Genomic DNA, 21,722 nt, shown 5'->3' on the forward strand with positions numbered 1-21,722 from the left:
GACAAACTGAATCGTATTTTTGTGGTTTTAACTATAACTAGCAATGCTTACCTGTCAAAGGTTGGTACAAGAATGGATTTAAAAAATGATATGATTGATATATGTTAGAAAAACAATTATTAAATTGAAGCTGTTGTAAAGATAATGAAATTTAAATGATTAACATGAATACTTGGTAAAAAAATGAATTTACTAAATGACAAATTCAAGAAAGTTTAAATACAAAAACTAATTGTTTTTATTTTCTTTATCAGACAATATTCTCAACTGCACTGTGTATGACTACTTGTGTATCACACTGATCAACATAGAACTGTAAGATAAATATACTACAAAATAGCCCCTTCTCTAAATCGTCTCTATGTCAAACTATGGTACCTCTCTACACACTTTGTTTCTTGCCTGCCTTTTACTGTCCTCATCAGCGTCACATCTTCTCTTCTCTTGACAGAGCCGCTTATAGCTAAGAGTAAGCCCACCTGTTCTAACGTCTCCATATCTTCACATGTCTCAGACTCTCTTGCCCCACGTGTACACTCGGTGTTCCTCCTTCGCTTGTTCTTGGTATCCTTGTGGGTCTCAACCTCTCTTACCCAGCACATCCTGTCTCCATTCTGGCCCCTTAAAGCCTACTTCTCAGACTCTTGTCATTTCGCTGTGCCTTGCTTACCTCCAGTCCAGTTTTTGACTGCTTTGTATGGTAGACGGGCATCCATTTTCTGCTGTGAAAACACCACTTATGTTCTTGTGAATATTTCTTTGTCTTTGAAGGCATCTTGGATTGCACCTTGTTAGTATTTAGCAACTCTAGGAGCTATTCGCTTTGTCATAAAATGCTCATTTTTAACTTTTTTTGTGGAAATTAAAAAAAGGAAATGTCACAAGCTGGAATTGAACTTTGTTTGTGTCATCATCCCTACCACTGAGAAACCAGAGCCAAACTGACCAATCAGATTGTTCAGTAGGACTGGACACACACACACACAGAATAGCGTTAGCAATGCACTGCTGCCTTACAGATCCGGATGCCTACGTTTGAATGTGGTGGATTACGTTCAATCTGCATTTTCTCCACTTATGCCTCCCTTCTCCCCAACCATATGTGTTAGGTGAACCGCTGGTGCCCAGTTCATTGTTGTTTCCTGCTTTGTGCCCAGTGCTGAAGGGATGGACTCCAGCGGATTTCAGAATGTTTGGTTATATAGACATTTACACGGATCCTTTCAAATGACAAATATCGTATATCAAAAAGGTTTCAAATTACTGAGTACTTGTTGTGCCTTCCAGACCTACAACGTAGACAGGCGAATCCCTGACAGTGCAGGAACTGGAACTGCATATCACTGCGGGGTCAAAGCTAATGCTAAAACTGTTGGGGTGAGCGGTGCAGCCGAGCCGTCCAAATGCAGTACCACATTTGGAAATGAAGTTACATCTGTCCTGCACAGAGCCAAAGAACAAGGTACCTAGTCAGAAGTGCTTGGCCTGCCGTTCCTGGCAGGAGGCTGCACTTGGCACAAAAATTGGCAAGAGACATGAAAACCCAAATGAGGAAAACGGGTGCATATACTGACTCTCTGCTTCCTCTTTCAGGCAAGTCTGTAGGAATTGTGACCACCACTCGAGTACAACACGCTTCTCCTGCTGCTTCCTATGCCCACTCAGTGAGCAGAGACTGGTACAGTGATGCTGACCTTTCCAAGGATGCCATCGATGGAGGGTGCAAGGACATTGCGCTACAGCTGATTGAGAATACAGACATCGATGTGAGCCATAGGTTACAGCTGGACCTTCACTAGCCTTGCAGGCAATTCAGTGGAGAAGTTTGGGGGAATGATGGGACTGGGGATTGATGTCATATGTTGAAGCACGTCTCTGATAACAGAAAACAATTTTATATTATAATTATGATTATTATTCCTCTAACCCTGAGCTAAGTAAGCAGGTTACAAAAAGAATGGTTGAATATTTCATCTGGTAGACAGCACTTCATCACAGCGTTCACTCACTTGCTCGCCCTCAAAATCTACCAACCTGGATACAACATAGTCAAGAACCAAGTAGATAATCTGCAGGCGGGCATGATGAGGTCAGGCTCCCAATGAACACAGAAAGCTGATGTGCTAATGCTGATTTGCTTTAGGTGATCCTCGGTGGAGGTCGGATCTACATGACTCCTCAAGGCACTCCAGACCCTGAATACCCAAGCAGTACTTCATCAAAAGGATTGAGAAAAGACAATAAAAATCTCATCAGTATGTGGCAGGAAAAACACAAGGTTTGTTTATGTTTACTCCATTTCTATTTGTAGAGAAATGAGAGCCTGAATGATTTTTTAACTTGAATTCTAAGCACCAATATAGAAAATATGAGCTGACACCTCCACAGAACGAACACTAGAGGGAGCCTGTGCAGCACATAGGACATAAGCACCATGACCCAGTGATCACGACGTCTGTCCTAGCTGGTACCTACTCAAACTGGCCACTGCTGGGTGCTGTTTGACAACTGCACTCCTGGAGAATAAAAATGCTATTGGCATCAGGCAGGCAAAAAGAGCAATGAACACTCAGTGGGCTTTCTGCTCAGTCAAACATTTAAGCTCCACATTGGCGTGGGGCATTTGGGTGCTGTGTCAGGCTTGATGTACCCCATTTGGTAGTGGCGGTCTGCTCTTTAGTGTAGGAGATTCTGGGCCTGGCTTATATATATACTGCTCAAAAGAATTAAAGGAACACTTTTTAATGAGAGTATAGCATAAAGTCAATGAAACTTATGGGATATTAATCTGGTCAGTTAAGTAGCAGAGGGGGTTGTTAATCAGTTTCAGCTGCTGTGGTGTTAATGAAATTAACAACAGATGCACTAGAGGGCAACAATGAGATGACCCCAAAACAGGAATGGTTTAACAGGTGGAGGCCACTGACATTTTTCCCTCCTCAACTTTTCTGACTGTTTCTTCACTAGTTTTGCATTTGGCTACAGTCAGTGTCATTGCTGGTAGCATGAGGCGATACCTGGACCCTACAGAGGTTGCACAGGTAGTCCAACTTCTCCAGGATGGCACATCAATACGTGTCATTGCCAGAAGGTTTGCTGTGTCTCCCTGCACAGTCTCAAGGGCATGGAGGAGATTCTAGGAGACAAGCAGTTACTCTAGGGGAGCTGGAGAGGGCCATAGAAGGTCCATAACCCATCAGCAGGACCAGTATCTGCTCCTTTGGGCAAGGAGGAACAGGATGAGCACTGCCAGAGCCCTACAAAATGACCTCCAGCAGGCCACTGGTGTGAATGTCTCTGACCAAACAACCAGAAAGACTTCATGAGGGTGACCCAAGGGCCCCATGTCCTCTAATGGGCCCTGAGCTCACTGCCCAGCAGCATGCAGCTCGATTGGCATTCGCCATAGAATACCAGAATTGGCAGATGCACCACTGGTGCCCTGTGCTTTTACAGATGAGAGCAGGTTCACCCTGAGCACGTGACAGAAGTGAAAGGGTCTGGAGAAGCCATGGAGAACATTATGCTGCCTGTAACATCATTCAGCATGAGCAGTTTGGTGGTGGGTTAATGATTGTCTGGGGAGGCATATCCATGGAGGGTCACACAGACCGCTACAGGCTTGACAAAGACACCTTGGCTGCCATTAGGTATCAGGATGAAATCCTTGGACCCATTGTCAGACCCTATGCTGGTACAGTGGCTCCTGGTGCACGACAATTCCTGGCCTCATGTGGTGAGAGTATGCAGGCAGTTCCTGGAGGATGAAGGAATTGATACCATTGACTGGCCACCACACTTTCCTGACCTAAATCCAATAGAACACCTCTGGGACATTATGTTTTGGTCCATCCAATGCCACCAGGTTGCACCTCAGACTGTCCAGGAGCTCAGTGATGCCCTGGTCCAGATCTGGGAGGAGATCCCCCACAACACCATCTGTCATCTCATTAGAAGTATGCACCGATGTTGTCAGGCATGTATACAAGAACACAGGGGCCATACAAAGTGCTGTGTACAATTTTGAGTTGCTGCAATTAAATTTTGGCAAAATGGACTAGCCTGCCACATAATTTTTTCACTCTGATTTTTGGGGCGTCTTTGAATTCAGGGCTCTGTAGGTTGATCATTTTCATTTCCATCAAACGATGTGGCATCCTTTCGTTCCTAACGCATTACCCAGTCTATATCAGTATAGATATCCAGGAGGATTTCTTTTTCCCATTGAGATCTGATGTGTTTTCAAAGTGTTCCTTTAATTTTTTTGAGCAGTTTATATAACTTATATTATTAAGTTAAATAAGTTATAACTTATATAATGTGCTCCAGAATTAAACTAGTAATTTCACTGCTCAGGTCAATGCCCAGCATGTCAAAATATTTTTGCCATCCTCTATGTTACTGGTTTAGACCCTTAAGCAGATCTGAAGGTTTGTTGGAATTGTGACAACTAACTGGTGGGGGATTTTACTGGCACTCCTTAAATGAGGATTTGTGATTATTCTCGGAAGTATCTTGACTTAAGTAACTTGCTAATTTCACAGCTAGTAGCCTCTGTTGTCAATTTCCACTCAGCAGTTTATAACATGCGAGTAAAGAAGGAAGAGTCTGTACCGTACCTGGACTCAAACTACAAAGGCCACTGTGGGGTGTCAAACACTTGTATGCTATGGTACACTATAGCCAAGTTCAACCTAACAGTCATACTGTACCTACATCCTCATATCTGCCGAATTGAATTATGGGTCATGGGCAATTGGATTGTAGCCCGGTAGTACAGTAAATCCCAGAAGCACCGAGTGCACAGCAAAAGAATGAAGGAAAAAAAACACAATTAGTTATATATGCATTAAGTTTGTTACACTTGATTGTCTTCGACTATAGCTAGCTACTGACATTTTCAGTCATATTATGGTATTCCATTACAGACTTGCCAGGGCACAGCCAGTTCTATTCCTTACAATCCTTACCTTTAATTATCAAGCCTTACTGGTGCCTGGGATGTTCATGGAGTTCCTTTTCACTCAAAGGTCTAATAAGCAGTGACCAGAACTGAAATGTGATGCCTTCAATTATAGAAGCCATTGGACATCTGGCGTCATACACCACAACACAAACCATTTGCTCCACGTCCCTTCACCCTTTTCATTTAGTGTTCTTCATGTTTTACATTTTCTTTGACTTGGTTTGTCCTTTTCTACATTTACACACCACTTTCCCAAGATCACATTTCATTTTGGTACTAGGGGGAGCCTCTTGGGGGCTATCAGACAAACAAGCTGCCTTAAAAAGATAGATAGATACTTTATTAATCCCAAAGGGAAATTCACATAATCCAGCAGCAGCATACTGATAAAGAACAATATTAAATTAAAGAGTGATAACAATGAAAGTATAACAGACAGTAAATAACTTTGTATAATGTTAACGTTTACTCCCCGGGTGGAATTGAAGAGTCGCATAGTGTTGGGGAGGAACGATCTCCTCAGTCTGTCAGTGGAGCAGGACTGTCACTGAAGCTACTCCTCTGCCTGGAGATGACGCTGTTAAGTGGATGCAGTGGATTCTCCATGATTGACAGGAGCCTGCTCAGCGCCCGTCGCTCTGCCACAGATGTCAACATGTCCAGCTTTATTCCTACAATAGAGCCTGCCTTCCTAACAACTTTGTCCAGGCTGCCTCCCCAGCACACCACCGCGTAGAAGAGGGCACTCGCCACAACAGTCTGGTAGAACATCTGCAGCATCTTATTGCAGATGTTGAAGGACGCCAACCTTCTAAGGAAGTATAGTCGGCTCTGACCTTTCTTACACATCGGTATTGGCTGTCCAGTCCAATTTGTCATCCAGCTGCACTCCCAGATATTTATAGGTCTGCACCCTCTGCACACAGTCACCTCTGATGATCACAGGGTTCATGAGGGGCCTGGGCCTCCTAAAATCCACCACCAGCTCCTTGGTCTTGCTGGTGTTCAGGTATAAGAGGTTTGAGTCGCGCCATTTAACAAATGTGCTGTTTGCTCTGATCTTGCTTCTATTTTATCATCTTTGCTGAACTCATTAATTGCTGTTCTCAGTCTCATCAGCTCTTTTCTTTTTTTTTTGTCAGTCAAAGGTAGCTAAATATGTGTGGAATAAGATGGAGCTGGATGCTGTTGATTTGCGGACCACTGACTACCTCATGGGTAATACTGCTTATCTAAGACTGTTGGAAAGACTAATGAATTGGGGATAGGCAAACTAAATGTGCTTCTCCAATCCAGGACTTTTTGAACCAAAAGACATGAAGTACGAATTGAACCGAAACAAAACCTTAGACCCCTCAATTGTGGAGATGACTGAGAAAGCCATCGAAATCCTCAAAAAAAACCCCAAGGGATTTTTCCTCTTTGTCGAAGATAAGTTTCTAAACATTTCAGACCAAGCCTCAGTAGAATGATAAATACTCACATGTGCACTGATGTGTCATTTAAGCTGTGCTTGTGTGCCTCCATGTCATCTGTGGTGGCCATTTAATTGGCCCCTAGTCTGGCTGACGGGGCCATTTTTACATTTTTTATCTGTAATGCGCACCAGAATTAAACTCTTCTCTTTTTTCTGTTTTTTTTTTGCAAGTGGCAGAATTGATCACGGCCATCATGACACCAAGGCAAAGCAGGCCTTGACTGAGGGGGTGATGTTTGACCAGGCAATTCAGCGGGCTTTACAGATGATCGATGAGACTGAGACCCTCACAGTAGTGACTGCTGATCACTCTCATGTCTTCACTTTCGGAGGAAACACGTATCGAGGCACCTCCATATTTGGTAATTATTCTTTCTCATCCGTCCCTAATGACCACTACACCTGACTGAAAAGTTAAATGTTACATTGGAGTCCAGGCTAAGAGCGTCCAGTCTAATCTAAAAGTCACTCACACGGTGCTCATGGCATGCGCAGAAGCTTTGGATTACCAGTCTGTGGTGTGGCCTACATACTGTACGTAGTACGTAAGACAGGCTGTGTGGCTCCCATTAAATACTGTGCAGTGTTCATGGCCAATTTACAATGAATTGGTTAGTCCCAGAGCACAGACAGAGCCAGGCAGACACGATGACATGAGAAAATGTCATTGTAACCAAGATGTTGGTGAGGTTTTAGATAGCAAATGGTGTAGGGGCTCAGCATTCTATACAAGGGGCACTAATAAGACAAGAAAGGTAACAAAACCTATAAAAGTTAAGAAAGCTGATACAACATAAATAAAGAGACTAATTCCAGCAGAAAAATGAAGGTGTAAAATAATGAACATATAATGAATTGTTTTTAGATTCAATAAAATGATTCAAACCTGAAAGGTGTTATACAGTATAACCTTTTCACCATGCTGATTAAATAACATGTTTAAAACGTGTCAGTGCAAGCTGGGAAAACAATAGAAATGCAGTCTCTGGCGTGCGCTGCTATACTTTGTGAGTACTTTGTGAATCTGAAACATGGAAACTGTACATAAAGCCGGAAATAAAACTGTAACCTAGCAATGGGAGGTCATGTTTGCATGCCTTGTGCTTGTTTAATGGTCATTTATTAGTTTAGCAGTTTAGATTTCTTTTTTCCTCCCCTTTAAAGCCCAGATTGTGTCCTTGCATTTTGCTTTTGTCAGAATTTAAGATATAGGAAGCCCTGCCTGGCTTTTGACTTCAAATACCAAAGTGTGTGCACAAAACTGGAGATAAGCATTAGGGTAAAACTTGGTTTCTTACAGACCTCCATTTTACATGCGCCAGTTCACTTGCAGAGTTCTCCTTTGGTAAATCATTCCAACATCATCAAACTGCACAAAAAAAAAAAAGAGTTAAAACGTCATCATCTGCCATCATAAATCTGAGAACAAGCATGAAGCCTGTGATCATTTTCTTGTGTTTTACAAATACATGAGGTCCTTCTTGTGCTGTGAAATAACATTCATCCCTTTTTAACATCCTTGACCTGAGCCACCAATGATCCGTGGTGTAAATGCTGGCCATCGCAAAACCTGGCCGCACAGTTTGAACTTATCTAGCTGAATGAAAACTAAACTGACGCTTATCGATATGTTTCAGTTACTGGATTGCACGCCACACACTCTTTTCTGCTTGGTTGTGCAACTGAGCCCTGCAAAGGACCAGAATACCATTACGTGTGCCGCATGCCTTGCACCCAATGCTGCTGGGATATTAATAACCGAGTTTCTGCATTCTATTTCAATAAAATAATCATTACTTTAAGTTACTCGTTACTTTAAAAAGAAATTGGAATATGTAACTCATGTTACTTTTACCGTGTTACCCCAAAACAGCTCCTGAGATTGTGCTGCTGAGCTTAGCGCTGCATTAGCTCGTCAATATAAATTTAGTGATTTCAGAAATACTGAGAAAGATTATTTCAGCCAGAAGAAGAAATAATATGATCAACCAAGTAGAGTATTTACCTTCAGGAAATGTAACTTGTGGATGCGTCCAGCATTTTCTACCCATGCTGCTGGATGCGTGCGTGAATCTAACACACGGGCAGGCTAACAGACTTCAATGGGCAAGTGCAGACTACAAGACCCTTGACTACATCCTGGTTAAAGGTCTGCATGGCCAGTTAATCGGGTTACTCACAAAGACATCTACCTCTATTAACCTGATTTCTCAGAGACCAAACACCTTGTTTCTCTAACCAGAATTAGGGTTTACATGGCAGGTTTCTGGGAATAACCGGTTATTAAAGTGCATGTAAATGCACTCACTGTCTGCTTGTCTCACTTTTGAACTGACCTGTCACAGGAAGGACAAAGGGTAAGGTTGCTGTGCGCCACACAGAGGGTTGATTAATCGAAGCCTGCAATTGGACTTTCTAATCCAGGAGCACAATTGGACGTCCATAGTGAGATCAGGATGGGTGACACAACCAAGCAAAAGAAATGCAGTGGTGCATCTAGTTGAGTGCTATGGACAAAAACTTCACTGGTATGAAGGGATCATTTTGGGAGAAATGTCATATCTTTCACTTATCCACACCAGTCTCGACTAAATCAGTTTACAAATGCACGACTGTCACATACCCATGGTTTAGTGGCGTAGCTGAGGGGGGCAGAGAGGGCGGTCTGCCCTGTGTGGCATTATTGGCCAAAAGGCTCAGTACAATTCATGTGTAAGCAGCAGGGTTCGGAAAAATATCACTCATGAATGAAAATGGTCAAATTCTCTGATTTTTAACCACAAATGTTTGAAAAGTAATGTTCAGACTGTCCTCATGTGACGGCATCAGACACAGCAGTTGAAATTTCTGAGGCAATAACAAAAATAAAAAACAGTACACCGATAATAATTTCTAGGAAGATAAACAACTAATTTATAATTTCGTTTTGTTATCAATCCGAATGTGTTCTTGTTCTGCGCAGAAAACATCCCCACCTATCACTTGTACCCTACTTTGGTTCTGGTTTTCATAGCGTAATTATATTAAACTAATAATTAGAACACGGCTTATTAGTGCGTCTTTACTATATTCTTGTCTAGTTGATGCTTATAAATATATATAAAAAAATGATTGCTGTTTCTTTATATATGAATAAATCTATGCAAAATTTATCTTAATTTTTCTCTATACGTCATTTTAATTTTCTATTTAAATAGTTTAACATATTCAGATATGTTGGAGGGCAGCAAATTGATGCCCCGAGCGGCACGAACTCGAGCTACGCCACTGCCCTGATTACACCATTTTATGACAACCCATGGACTGGAACTCTTACAATCCTTTATCTTTTTTCCATTCCTTTGTACAACCTTGCATGCTCATCACTAAACTGGTTTGTTGACTGTCAATTAGAATGGGTGACCAGTGTCCTAAAGCCCTGTCATATGGCAGCATGTACAACTGAACATTGTGCTTGCAGTTTGTAGGCTGCTGGACACCTTGCTGTGATCTCTACTTTGATGTCTGGACAGGCCTACTTTATAGGAATGGCCAACCATCACATTGAGTTTAATGTACACTTGTGGTCTGATGCAGCTTAAGTCCAATGGATTTCTGAACAGCGTACTCACTTGTTGTTATACTACATGTTTCTTTATGTCACTATATCTGGACAGTACTGTTATGAGTTTTATTCACATGTGCATGTTAACTGTGGCACACAGAGGCTCAGCAGTTAGAAGTGCTAGCCAAGCATTGGATTAGATAGCCAAAGACAACTGGAGGCTTGTATAGTCAGCTTAAACACAGGTTAGGGTATTTCTGTCCTCTATCAGCACAAACCTTCTTTCCTTCTTGGGAGAATGAGAATCGACATGTAAGCACTATGATATTTCTGTATTTTGTGGGAGAGGAATTCAGCACTTGTTTGGAGACGGAGAAGACCAACAAATGAAGCAAGAACCATATAAAAGGTCTGGACAGTGGCCAGACCCTTCGAGGCTGTGCCGACACAAGGTGTTGGAAACCCTCCCAGCGTGGGGACGGAGAAAATGGCTGACTGTGTTGATCCAGATTCCCACCTGGATAAAAGTCTGTCCATATGCCTCCCCGTCTGTAACCGCGTAAAACATCAGTAAATGTAAGCTAAAAGATATTTTGTCTCATGTGATTCTTGTACCGCCGTAATCACTATGGGAGGGATATCGCCTTTTCTGGTATATTATGATATTGTTTAATTATTTAATAAGCCACAATATTAAAAGAACACATTTCCAAGAGAGCTAATGCCTCTGCAGGAAACACTTGTACTCATTTGAAATGTGCGGTCAAGGTAGCATTATTAGTTGGACTGATGATGATAACATTAAGAATTCAGTACTGTTTCTTTGTATTGTTATTTTGTGAGCCTATTGTATTCAGTAGATAGATAACTGGATATGGTTTACTCCACCATGACCTAACACAGCAGCTACCACCCTGAGCCACTGTGTAATTTGGTATGATGTGATATTTCTGAAAGACTTGGCACCACTCACAAATGAAGTAGGAAAAGGACTACGAAAACCTGTCGGAGGTGGTGGTCACCTAGCATAAGCAAGCAGTCCTCTTTAAAAAATGTCCATGTCTGGGTGGCTTCTAGCCAGATTGGGGCCGTAACCAATGCTGCTTAGGGCCCTAATAAGGCTAGAAACCACCAAGGGTGAGGACATTATTAAATTAATGGCAACAGCAAACACTTAAAAAACAAACCTCTAAGTTGCAGTTTATTATAAATGAGCCTGCTTGTGTCATAGTGGGGTCAGTGAGCTGAACCTTTCTTTTGTCACCATACATCATCTACAATCTTCAACTACTGTGGATTTTGCTTTCTTCATATGTTAGCACTCGGTGATTCAAATTCCAGGTGGCCTGGTGTGGTGGTGTTTACCACTTCAACCCGACAGCTCTAGAAGCTTAAGTTCAAAACCTGCTCCAAACACTGTGGCCATATGGGAGTTTCTCTCGGTTTCTGCATTCTTAAAACAAAGTGGTTGAGTTGAGTTTTTTGTTTTTTTGTTAGTATCCTGCTAGGTATTCTACTATCCATTAAGACTTCTAGTTTGTCCACATATTAAGAACATTTTGAAACCCAAAGAACCCATTGCATATGCACATAACCCTTCCCAGAATGAAATGGCTGTCAAGTAATGGCTCTGCCCGGAACCACACAACACAGTAAAGTGCCATTTTAGAACCAGTATTTTTAAGAGAGTGGTTTACTTCCACATCCCAAGTTGGCACGACTGGCAGCTCCACACCAGCCTGGGGCAGGTTCATGCCTTGTACATGATTTTATCAGAGTAGGCTTTAGTTCCATTCAGCAATTAGTGGGAAAAACATACCCTCATATTGTTATTGATCAGTCAGTTGTGCCAGATATGGACTGTGTTACATCCCTGCAAACTCAGCACTTAGGCTACAATAAATGCTTATCTTGTTTAAGATGAGCAGTGCATGAAATGAAAACCTTTGTTCTCAACGTGCTAATAGGGAAAGTCCACTTGACTGTACTCTGCTCTCTCTGAATGAACTACATGATGATGGAGGTGTCCTTTGCAGTTTGGCTACCATCCTAATTGTTCTTGTAGTATTTATGAGCATGTGACAGTGAACTTTATTGCCGCATTACATATGTTATTAGGTTTCATAGTCCACTAGAAAATTTTATTTTTATCTGAATCCAATAATGCCACACAAGAATAAGCTGTGTGAAGAAATGTTTAATAAGGAGAGAGGAGAATGGGTGGGTCTGTATGTCCTCAAATATTTTGGCCTCATCTTTTGCAGTTTAAATGTCAGCAAAACAATTCTGAACTGTCAAACATGAATGGTGGGCCTAAAATGTTTAAAAAAATTCCAATCACAGACTTCCCCACTTGTCAGCCTCCTTGGACAACCCAAGGATGTAACCAATAAACTGATTCTCAGATTCAAGAGTTGACTGCATTTCTTTAGGCTTTCCTTCTCTCGTTCCTTAATGGAGGTGCTTGCAGAGGGTAGGATGCTGGGACTGTTTTGAGTCCAAAAATCTTCCTGCAAGGTGCATTCAGATTCTTAGTTAACAATCGGATTTGCTTAAGTTGGGTATCAGGCTGTGCCACAGGGGTGACTCTTCTGCTTGTGACTTTCATATAAAAATAGAAAAATATCAAAAGCTAAGTGGTTAGAAAGCCCAACTCAAAGGTGGTATTTCTATTGTTTTCGTGGAGCCCTTTGTGCCTCATTTGACTCTCCTACTACACACTGGATGCCTCATGTAATGACGTCCTGAAGCCGTGGCACAGAGCTGGAACACAAAATCTAGATAATACTCCTCGCCTGGCCTGTCCTGAGACTCCCAGAATATAACTGAGAATTAAGATGTTTTGAAATTGAAAGGATTTTATTGCAGTTGGAGCTGCACCCTTCAAATACGTATTGAAAGACAACGGGCACGGGCCTTGAAACTTGCTTTCTAAAACAAAGACAATACAGTGAAATGTTTTCAAAACATGGTTTATACAGTATGTAAGTATGGCAGCAACAGATGAATATTAACATCTTTACTTGTTTAAATATCTCTGTGGTAAGCACTTCTGCCTCACTGACCATGCATCCTGAATTTTAATCCCAGCCTAAGTACTATTCAAAGTTATTGTCTGTTTTTACATGCATTTTTATTACTCTTTAATTTAATGTTGTTTTTTATCAGTATACTGCTGCTGGATTATGTGAATTTCCCCTTGGGATTAATAAAGTATCTATCTATCTATCTATCTATCTATCTATCTATCTATCTATCTATCTATCTATCTATCTATCTATCTATCTATCTATCTATCTATCTATCTAATCTAGTAACCTTTCTATCTATCTATCTATCTATCTATCTATCTATCTATCTATCTATCTATCTATCTAATCTAGTAACCTTTCTATCTATCTATCTATCTATCTATCTATCTATCTATCTATGAGAGGTTTGCACATTCTCTTGGTTGCACTAGGGCTTCATCTCCAGGTTCTGCAGCTTCCTGCCAACATCGCAAGAGATCTGCAGCTTTAGTTGACTAGTGACTCTCATTGTCTTGATATGAGGAGGGTGCACTGTGACTGTCTGGCACGTCACCCAAGTTTGGTTCTGGCCTTGTCCATAGAGCAGCAGAGGGGAACTGTTGCTAACTGTGACTCTGTACTTTAATAAGCAGATTTAAAGCAGAATGAATATATTCTGAGTTTCTACTTTAGATGTATAATAAGGTAAAGTACATGAAAACATATCAAGCTAACATGATTAAGGTTTTCTTGGTCAGCTCTTAGTTTGCGTGTCATTCATTATTCTGTGTTTATAACTTCATTACTCCTACTACACTGTTATGGTTTCCAGACATTTGTGCACACGTTTTTTTCTTTACAAAGAGCTTTGAAGATGATAAAAAAAGAACTAATTAAATTAACAGAGCTCAAAAGGACACCTTATACCTACCTCTGTGGTGATATCTAAATTACATTAGAGTACATTCTCATACCTGTTTAGCAGCATTGAGGTGGCTGCTTCAATCCATCACAGCTCCCATTAACAGTAGGCCAGGTAACCCAACCCGTGTGTCTTTGGGCTCTGGGAAAGAAACTCGCACAGATACAGGGAGAACATGTAATATCCATATAGTTTTTGCTCACACGTAGTATTTCAATTGTGGTCACTAAATTTAAAATGCAGCAGCACTTACCACCATGCCCAAATGCCACAACTTTCCAGATTGTTTTTTTTTATAATTAACATATTTCATGAAGTGTGATTATGTTCTTTTTCTTTTTACTTTTGTGGTTTATTGGTACAGAAAACCTAATTTATGTAACATTTGACTTACATAAGATAGGAAGCATCTGGAGTATAAAATAAATAAAAATGTTTGATAAACGTATTTACTGTGTAGTCTATTCATATACGTACATTTAAGACCAGACAGGAATTCAAAGAAGTGTAATATAACTGTAGATTATCACTGAAAATAAAAGGAAGTACTGTATAGTAAATGTGTATCTTGCCACTCAGTGCTGGAGGGGCTGCAAAACTATTAACTAAATCACATCTCAGATTAAATTAAACCTCACCATGGCTGTACAGCCGTGTCCACTGAAGCACTTTGAACCTTGTTGTGTCCACTCTGTAGCTTTATAAAGTAGGCTGTAGCCAATGCTCAGCTTGTTTTCTTATCTCTCCCTGCAGATCTGACTCCAAAACTTGCTCAGGATGGCTTGCCTTATACAGGCATCTTATATGGCAATGGTCCAGGGTTTTCAATCGTTAACGGTACAAGAGAAAATATCACCACAGTCAATTACAGTAAGTATCCCATTGTGCATTTAAATCCTTAAATCTAGAAAGGCAATTTCTTTATGTATAGCACATATCATATTGACAACCAAAGAGCACTGTAAATATTTACAAGTGTAATATACAGTATTTAAAAGAACAATTACAGAATAACATTCAGTAATACACACATATCTACAGTAACTACACATGCATGTCTATTGACATTATTTCTTTGCTTATAGTTCCTAATTATAATGATAAATGAAAATGTTAAATTAAAGCCATTCGACAGTGGAGTAGAGAAAAATAAAAATGGCAGCTAAAATAAACCTGAGGAGCCCAGTGTAATGGACAGTAGTCAAAACTATTGGTTGAGATCTAACTGGCTGCCCAGGCGAAGCCCTTTCATAGGAATATAATAAATTGGGCACTATTCTCCGTTACTTTTGACTTGGATTATTCCCAAAGTTTGATTTTGGTTCTCTCTGGTATCCATTCCAATGTACCATTTGAGGGATCCCCAGATCATAGTGGTAGAGACACTTAGTTTTACTGCAGGAATGCAAGAAAAGAATAGGAAGAGGAAAAACTCAGACAATAATTTTTGCCCACTATCAAATCTTGTAAGTATGATGCTATTGTTATCTTTGATCACAGAGCTTACATTACTGAGTCCTACACACTCATCTCATAGCTGGTGTCTTAACCCCCTTTCATTAGCTGATGGGACCTGGACAGAATTCATAGCCAAGCAAATTGACCATTTTCTTGAGACAAATGCATCCTTAGAGGTCTCAGCAGGTATACTCTTGGAAACTCTGAAGGCATTTTTAACAGGACAGATTATTTCATATTTCAAACTCGAAACCAAGAAGTCATCTGAGTTAATCAGAAAAATTACCAGAATAGAACTAGAATACGCCAAGTCTCCAAATGAAGGACTCTGTGGGAAAAGACAGGTTTTGCAATCACAATTTAACCTCTTGACTACTAATGAATTGGAACAGCTTTTCTTTAAATCGCAGCATCATTATTATGAACACAGAAAAAAAGCCAGTAAGATCTTAGCTCAACAAATCCACAAGTAGGAAGTCCATAATGCAATAACAGCAATTAAAAACAAAGGTGGCTATGAAATTATTGACCATAAAAATATAACTGACACATTTAGAGAGTAATATAAATCCTTATCTTCTGCTCACTTTAAAGAAGATAAGACACAATTTAATGAGTTTCTTGATTCATTAGAGATACCAAAGCTAAATACTCTTAGTGCTCCGGAATTAGATAAACTTCTGACACAGAATTACTAGATGCTATAAACTCACTTCAATGTGGGAAAGCAGCAAGCCCTGATGGCTACCCAGTGGAATTTTATAAAAAAATATTTTTAAATAAGTAAGCTATTCAAATTCAAATTCCACTATAATTAGCAACATTTATAGAAGCTAAAGAAAAAAAACTTTGACCTCAAACCTCCCAGCATTAATTACCATTTTTCCTAAGAAGAACAAGGACCCATAACAATGTGCATCATACAGACCAATCTCTCTTCTGAATAACAATGTTAAGATACTCTCCACAGTTCTAGCCAGAAGGACTGAGAAATTGCGTCATTCTGCATTATCATAGAGACCAAACAGGATTTATTAAAGGCAGACACTTAATTTCTAACCTTCTACATTTGTTTAATGTAATATATTCACCTTTTATATCTAACACCCCAGAGATCCTATTATCTTTAGATGCAGAAAAAGCATTTGATATGGTTGAATATGATTACCTACTCACCACATTGCATAAATTTGGGTTCAGCCCAAACATATGTGCATGGATCACAACTACTTTACTGAATATTAGTCCAGAAGCCTAAGTTTCTTAGTTTATTTCAGAAAACACCAAACTAGTAAGAGGTATTTGACAAGGATGCCCCTTATAACCTTTGCTCTTTGCAATGGCCACTGAACTGTTGGCTGTATACTTTCGAAATGCATCAGAGATAAAGGGGATTGATTGTCAGAGAAGGACTTGAACAGAACAGAAAATATCACTATATGCAGATGAAATGGTACTTTATATATCTGACCCACAAAATACAGTGCCAGCAGTCCTAAAAGCATTAGCAGATTTTAAAAAGATATCTGGACTTAAAATCAATTTGAATAAAAGCGTGCTTTTTTCAATGGATTCTCTAGCACGTAATATCGGACTGGACACCTTCCCATTTACTGTATCTTAGCAGATCAGTTTAAATATCTAGGGGTAAATATTACAAGTAAATACAAAGCCTTTTTTCAACAAAATTTTTTCTGCATGGAAAAAATTAAACAAGATGTGACTAGATGGTCTAACTCCACCTTACGTAAGCAGGGAGAATCAACATTATTAAAATGACCATCCTTCCCAAGATTCTCTTCCTATTTCAAAGCATCCCCATATATATATTAACAAATAATTTTTTTATGAAATTAGACTCAATCATAACTTTATTTATTTGGAATTTGAAACATCCATGTATCCAAAGGGTGACTCTACAACGACCTGAAGCAGAAGGCGAATGGCACTGCCCAACTTTCAATTTTATTACTGGGCACCAAATACACAAGCTATAAAGACCTGGACATTGACTCAGACTGATGTATATGCACAATCCTGGTCTGTAATAGAAATAAAATCTTGCAGTACATCTTTATATTCGCTGTTCTTTGTCCCAGTTAATACAAGCTATTGTCATTACACTAAAAATCCAATTATCATTCATTCTCTCAGAATATGGAACCAATGTAAGACAGAAAAGTTTTATCTGTTGCATCGCTACAAACATATTCACTATTCAATGTCTTGAAAATGTCTGGGTTTAAGATACTTAGAGACTTGTACATAGATAATGTCTTTGTATCCTATGACTTCTCATCAACACAATTCGATCACTACTTTCAAGCTAGAAACTTTGCTAAACAGAACCTGTCCAGTTTTACTCACCATCCACCTCGTTCTACTCCAGAAGAATTATTGATTAGTCTTGAAGACTCAGATATCATCTCTACAATTTATAGAAATATTTTAAAGTGTCTTCCTTTCAAAGACCCCAGAATACAGTGGGGAAAGGATCTGTCACTTAATATTTCAGAAAAGGAGTGGAAGGAAGCCATGCACAGAATACACTCAAGCTCCATATGTGAACAGCATTCAATCATTCAACTTAAAATCTTTTATCCAGTGCATTTATCTCACTTAAAATTGTTCAAATTGTATTTCCAGGGCAAGATTCAATCTGTGAATGTTGCAATCTAGCTCCAACCTCACTGGCCCAGATGTTCTGGCCATGCACCAAATTAACAACATGTTGGACAAAAATCTTTGCACACCTATCAGATAGCCTCAGTGTCACATTCACTCCTAACCCATTAACAGCTGTGTTTGGTGTTTCCCCAGATAATATATAACCAAAAAAATGATATATAAAAGTCTCCAAAAAGGCTAGGTTAATATCAGAGGATCTAAAGAGATCTTTTACCATTATCAAACTCAACGTACACAAGCGAACTTCTAGAATGACAACTGACAACTTTGGGTCTACAGGAGAAATGAGCAAGGAAGAAGCCTTTGCTCTGAAAAAAGAGCACAGGTTCCACAGCAGTTAGGTAGATTCAACTGAAGTTAAAATTGGGAGTTACGTGTCCACAGATTCTTACAAGCCTTCAGTTATGTTGATGTGAGCATTATGGCCATTATAGTGCAGTGCATTATAGTGTCATTTTCTGCTTCATATCCTGTGCCCAATTCTGCTGGCAAAGGCTTCATCCTCCTTCAACCCTATAAATGGATTAGGTTGTATTGAAAATGAACAAATAATCTAAAATTCACTTGAGCAAAATGTGAGGCCATCTCTAAAAAAAAAAAAAAATGAAGCTGAACGGGATATGGATCCTGCAACAGGAAAGGCTGCAAAACATTTACGCAAGTACAAAACAGAACTGGGAATACCTCGGGATTCCCTCGAAAAAGTTGAAAGAAGTGGCCGGGGAGAGGGAAGTCTGCCCCCGCAACCTGACCTCGGATAAGCGGAAGAGGATGGATGGATGGACAAAACAGAATGGCTTTAAAAGACAAAATGGAGGGTTTTGGATTGGATGAGGCATAACCCTGGTCGAAACTCTACTGAAGTGTGGATATCAGAAAATCATAAAAATCACAAAACAGAAGGTGTTTAATGTGGAGGAATATGCAGGTAATGTAAGTGGCTAATGAAAATAAAACCTTACATGAACTTATTATTGCTCAAGTAGGCAACACCACATATTCAGACGAGAAGTGGATGTGTGTTGTAATTGATTGCATCCTTGCAAAATTATAATTTTTAAAGTATATATTAAATGAGTGTATCTAAACATAGATAATGGTGAAATGTTCATATACACTCAGTAGTTGCTTTATTAAGTACACGTATGTAGCACTGAATAAGACTCCCTTTTTACCTCCAGTGCAGTCGGAATTCAAGGAGTGGATTCAAAATGGTGCTGAAAACATTCCGTAGGATTTTGGCCAGTTTTGATTTCACAGCATCACACATTTCCTGCAGATCTCTACCGTACATGTAACAGTGAATTTGAATTTGAAACTCAGATTTGGATCTGTAGGCAGCACAGGCAGCTGGAGTAAACTGAAGTCATTGTCATGTTTGTGGAACCAGCCTGGGATCAGGTAAACTTTGTTACAGGACACACTATCCTGCCAGATAACTGCATTTGAAAAAGGATGGACTCTGACCATATAGGGAGGCTTATGATCAGCATCAATGATTAGGTACCTTCTGACATTAAAAATGATACTCAGCTGGTATTAAGAGACCAGACAACTTTCCCCATACAATTACACTACAACTACCAGCCTATACTGTACTACAGTTACAAGGAAGGATGAATCCATTAAGTTTGGTTGTTTATGCTGGTGGCTGAAATGGAGATCTGTTAGACTGGGTGATATTTTTCAAATCTTAAATCATATGGTTTTAGCGATCTTGGGCCTCATCTTTTATAGAGCATGATCTTCCGCTGATACAGGTCCTGCACATCACCATCTTCATGATCAGCACACCATTGTGATGAAGAGCTGTAATCCGAGTAGTGTCCTTCCATTCCCTTCTGACTTCCTTCATTAACAAGTTGTTTCCACCAACAGATCACTGAATATATTTTGTGTATCACACCACCCCTCCAAGGTGTTGGAAACACCCCACCTCACAGTAATCATCAGCCATGGTGAAAGTCAACTTATAGCACATCATACTGTACATCTTTTCCATTCCAGTGTTTGTTCAAAGAGCAGCTAACCCAGTATTCCTGCATGCTATCTGTGTGGTGGAGCAGGCTGCTTGCATTATTGAGCCAATAACCCTAATAAAGTGTCCACTGAGTGTAAATGAAATGATTGGGCACAGTTCTAAGGGTTCGCTTACTTTCTCAGAGCACTTCAAATGATTCTTTTATTTAGGAGCTGACGTCTTTAATTATTTTATATCTGGAATTATAAAAAAGCCCAAATCTTCAAGTCCTATGGCACAATGTGGATTAAAGGAGTTGATCATTTTTGCAATTTAAACACAAATATCAAGAGCACACCATTTGATTTCCAAAATTGTATATCGGCGTGCTCTTGTATTCAACTCTTTCTATATGAAATTGAATATTTCCAGTGGGGACAAAGTGAATCTTAACAATGAAACCCAAGTCTTCCCCTCTGAAATGAGGAATGGTAAAATTGCTGGCATATGGTGATGAGTGCATTACTCACTGCTGGGCCAGTAGCTGCGATCCCCTGACTCACATGTTTAGTGTGAAAGTTTGAGTTGTGGGCTTTCACTTAAAACGACATCCATGCTCTGGAACTCCAGAAACACAAAACTCTGCACTGCACTGTAACAGCGGATGAGTGCAAAACACACTTCTAACTCAGATGGCCAAAGATCTGCAAGTTAAATCCCACTTCTGCCTCACTGAGTAAGAATAATAAGAATAATGTCAATAAAAGTCACACTTTAAGGGCATCTTTTTACTCCTTACAAATACAAAACTTAATATTAGACAGTTAAAATAATACCCTTGAATTATTTGTACCACATTTTTATTGGCACATTTCCTGTTAAACTAAGCCTACATACAAGTATTCTGTCTGGAATATGTTCTGTGTAGCCCACCTTTCATTCCTGTCAAATTCCAACAGGCACTGTTTAATGACAAATCTTGATATCATTAAATGGAAAAGTGACAGCCAGTCCTCACAAACTCTAAAACTGTCGGAACGCCACATTCTCCTGGATCTGCACACTACATAGTACAGCTAATGTTCTGTACTCCCCGACACTTCAGCTGACATGCGTTTTATTGCTTTTAAAGCTCTTATTTGACTATATGTAAAATACAGATTTGTCACACATCATGTATGGCCAGTATGTTGCTTGTGACATCTGCTTCCTTTTCTTTTCTAGTGGATAAGGATTATATGCAGCAGGCTGCTGTCCAGCTGGATTCAGAGACTCACGGTGGAGAAGACGTGGCTATATTCGCTAAAGGCCCAATGGCTCATCTCTTCCATGGTGTCAAGGAACAGAACTACGTTGCTCACGCTTTGGCCTATGCCGGCTGCATTAAGCCATACACAGAGTGCCCCCACAGGAATAATTCGGTTACAATTGCTCAAGCTAATTCTGGCCTTGTTGCTGTGCTCCTCTCCTTGTCCTACCTTCTAGGAAGATGAGCTCGGCCATTGAAGAGGCTGATTGAGCCCATTTGGGAGGACCACTGTAACAATCATTCAGCTGCGTATTTGCCTTTCTCAGGACTAATCATGTAACAACACTAACATTTATAAGCACTTTGCAAATATGCTGGAATATGGTGCTAAGTCAAAATGTTTTGATATTTAAAAAGTGTACACTGTAGTCACAAAGCAGTTAGTAG

At 39.9% G+C, this 21,722-nt stretch overlaps 1 protein-coding gene across 1 annotated transcript in view; it reads left to right on the top strand.

Moving 5' to 3' along the window:
* Positions 1-21,519, top strand: part of alpi.1 (alkaline phosphatase, intestinal, tandem duplicate 1) — a 34,218-nt gene extending 12,699 nt beyond the window's left edge. The window contains exons 4-11 of the mRNA XM_039771186.1: positions 1,288-1,462; positions 1,594-1,766; positions 2,144-2,278; positions 6,109-6,184; positions 6,263-6,401; positions 6,615-6,805; positions 14,674-14,790; positions 21,251-21,519. Of these exons, the coding sequence (XP_039627120.1) occupies positions 1,288-1,462; positions 1,594-1,766; positions 2,144-2,278; positions 6,109-6,184; positions 6,263-6,401; positions 6,615-6,805; positions 14,674-14,790; positions 21,251-21,519 (1,275 nt within the window). The remainder of the gene's footprint in view (positions 1-1,287; positions 1,463-1,593; positions 1,767-2,143; positions 2,279-6,108; positions 6,185-6,262; positions 6,402-6,614; positions 6,806-14,673; positions 14,791-21,250) is intronic.
* Positions 21,520-21,722: the final 203 nt, after the last annotated feature.

The sequence above is a fragment of the Polypterus senegalus genome, chromosome 1 (genome assembly GCF_016835505.1).
Source record: "Polypterus senegalus isolate Bchr_013 chromosome 1, ASM1683550v1, whole genome shotgun sequence".
NCBI classification, from domain to species: Eukaryota; Metazoa; Chordata; class Cladistia; order Polypteriformes; family Polypteridae; genus Polypterus; species Polypterus senegalus.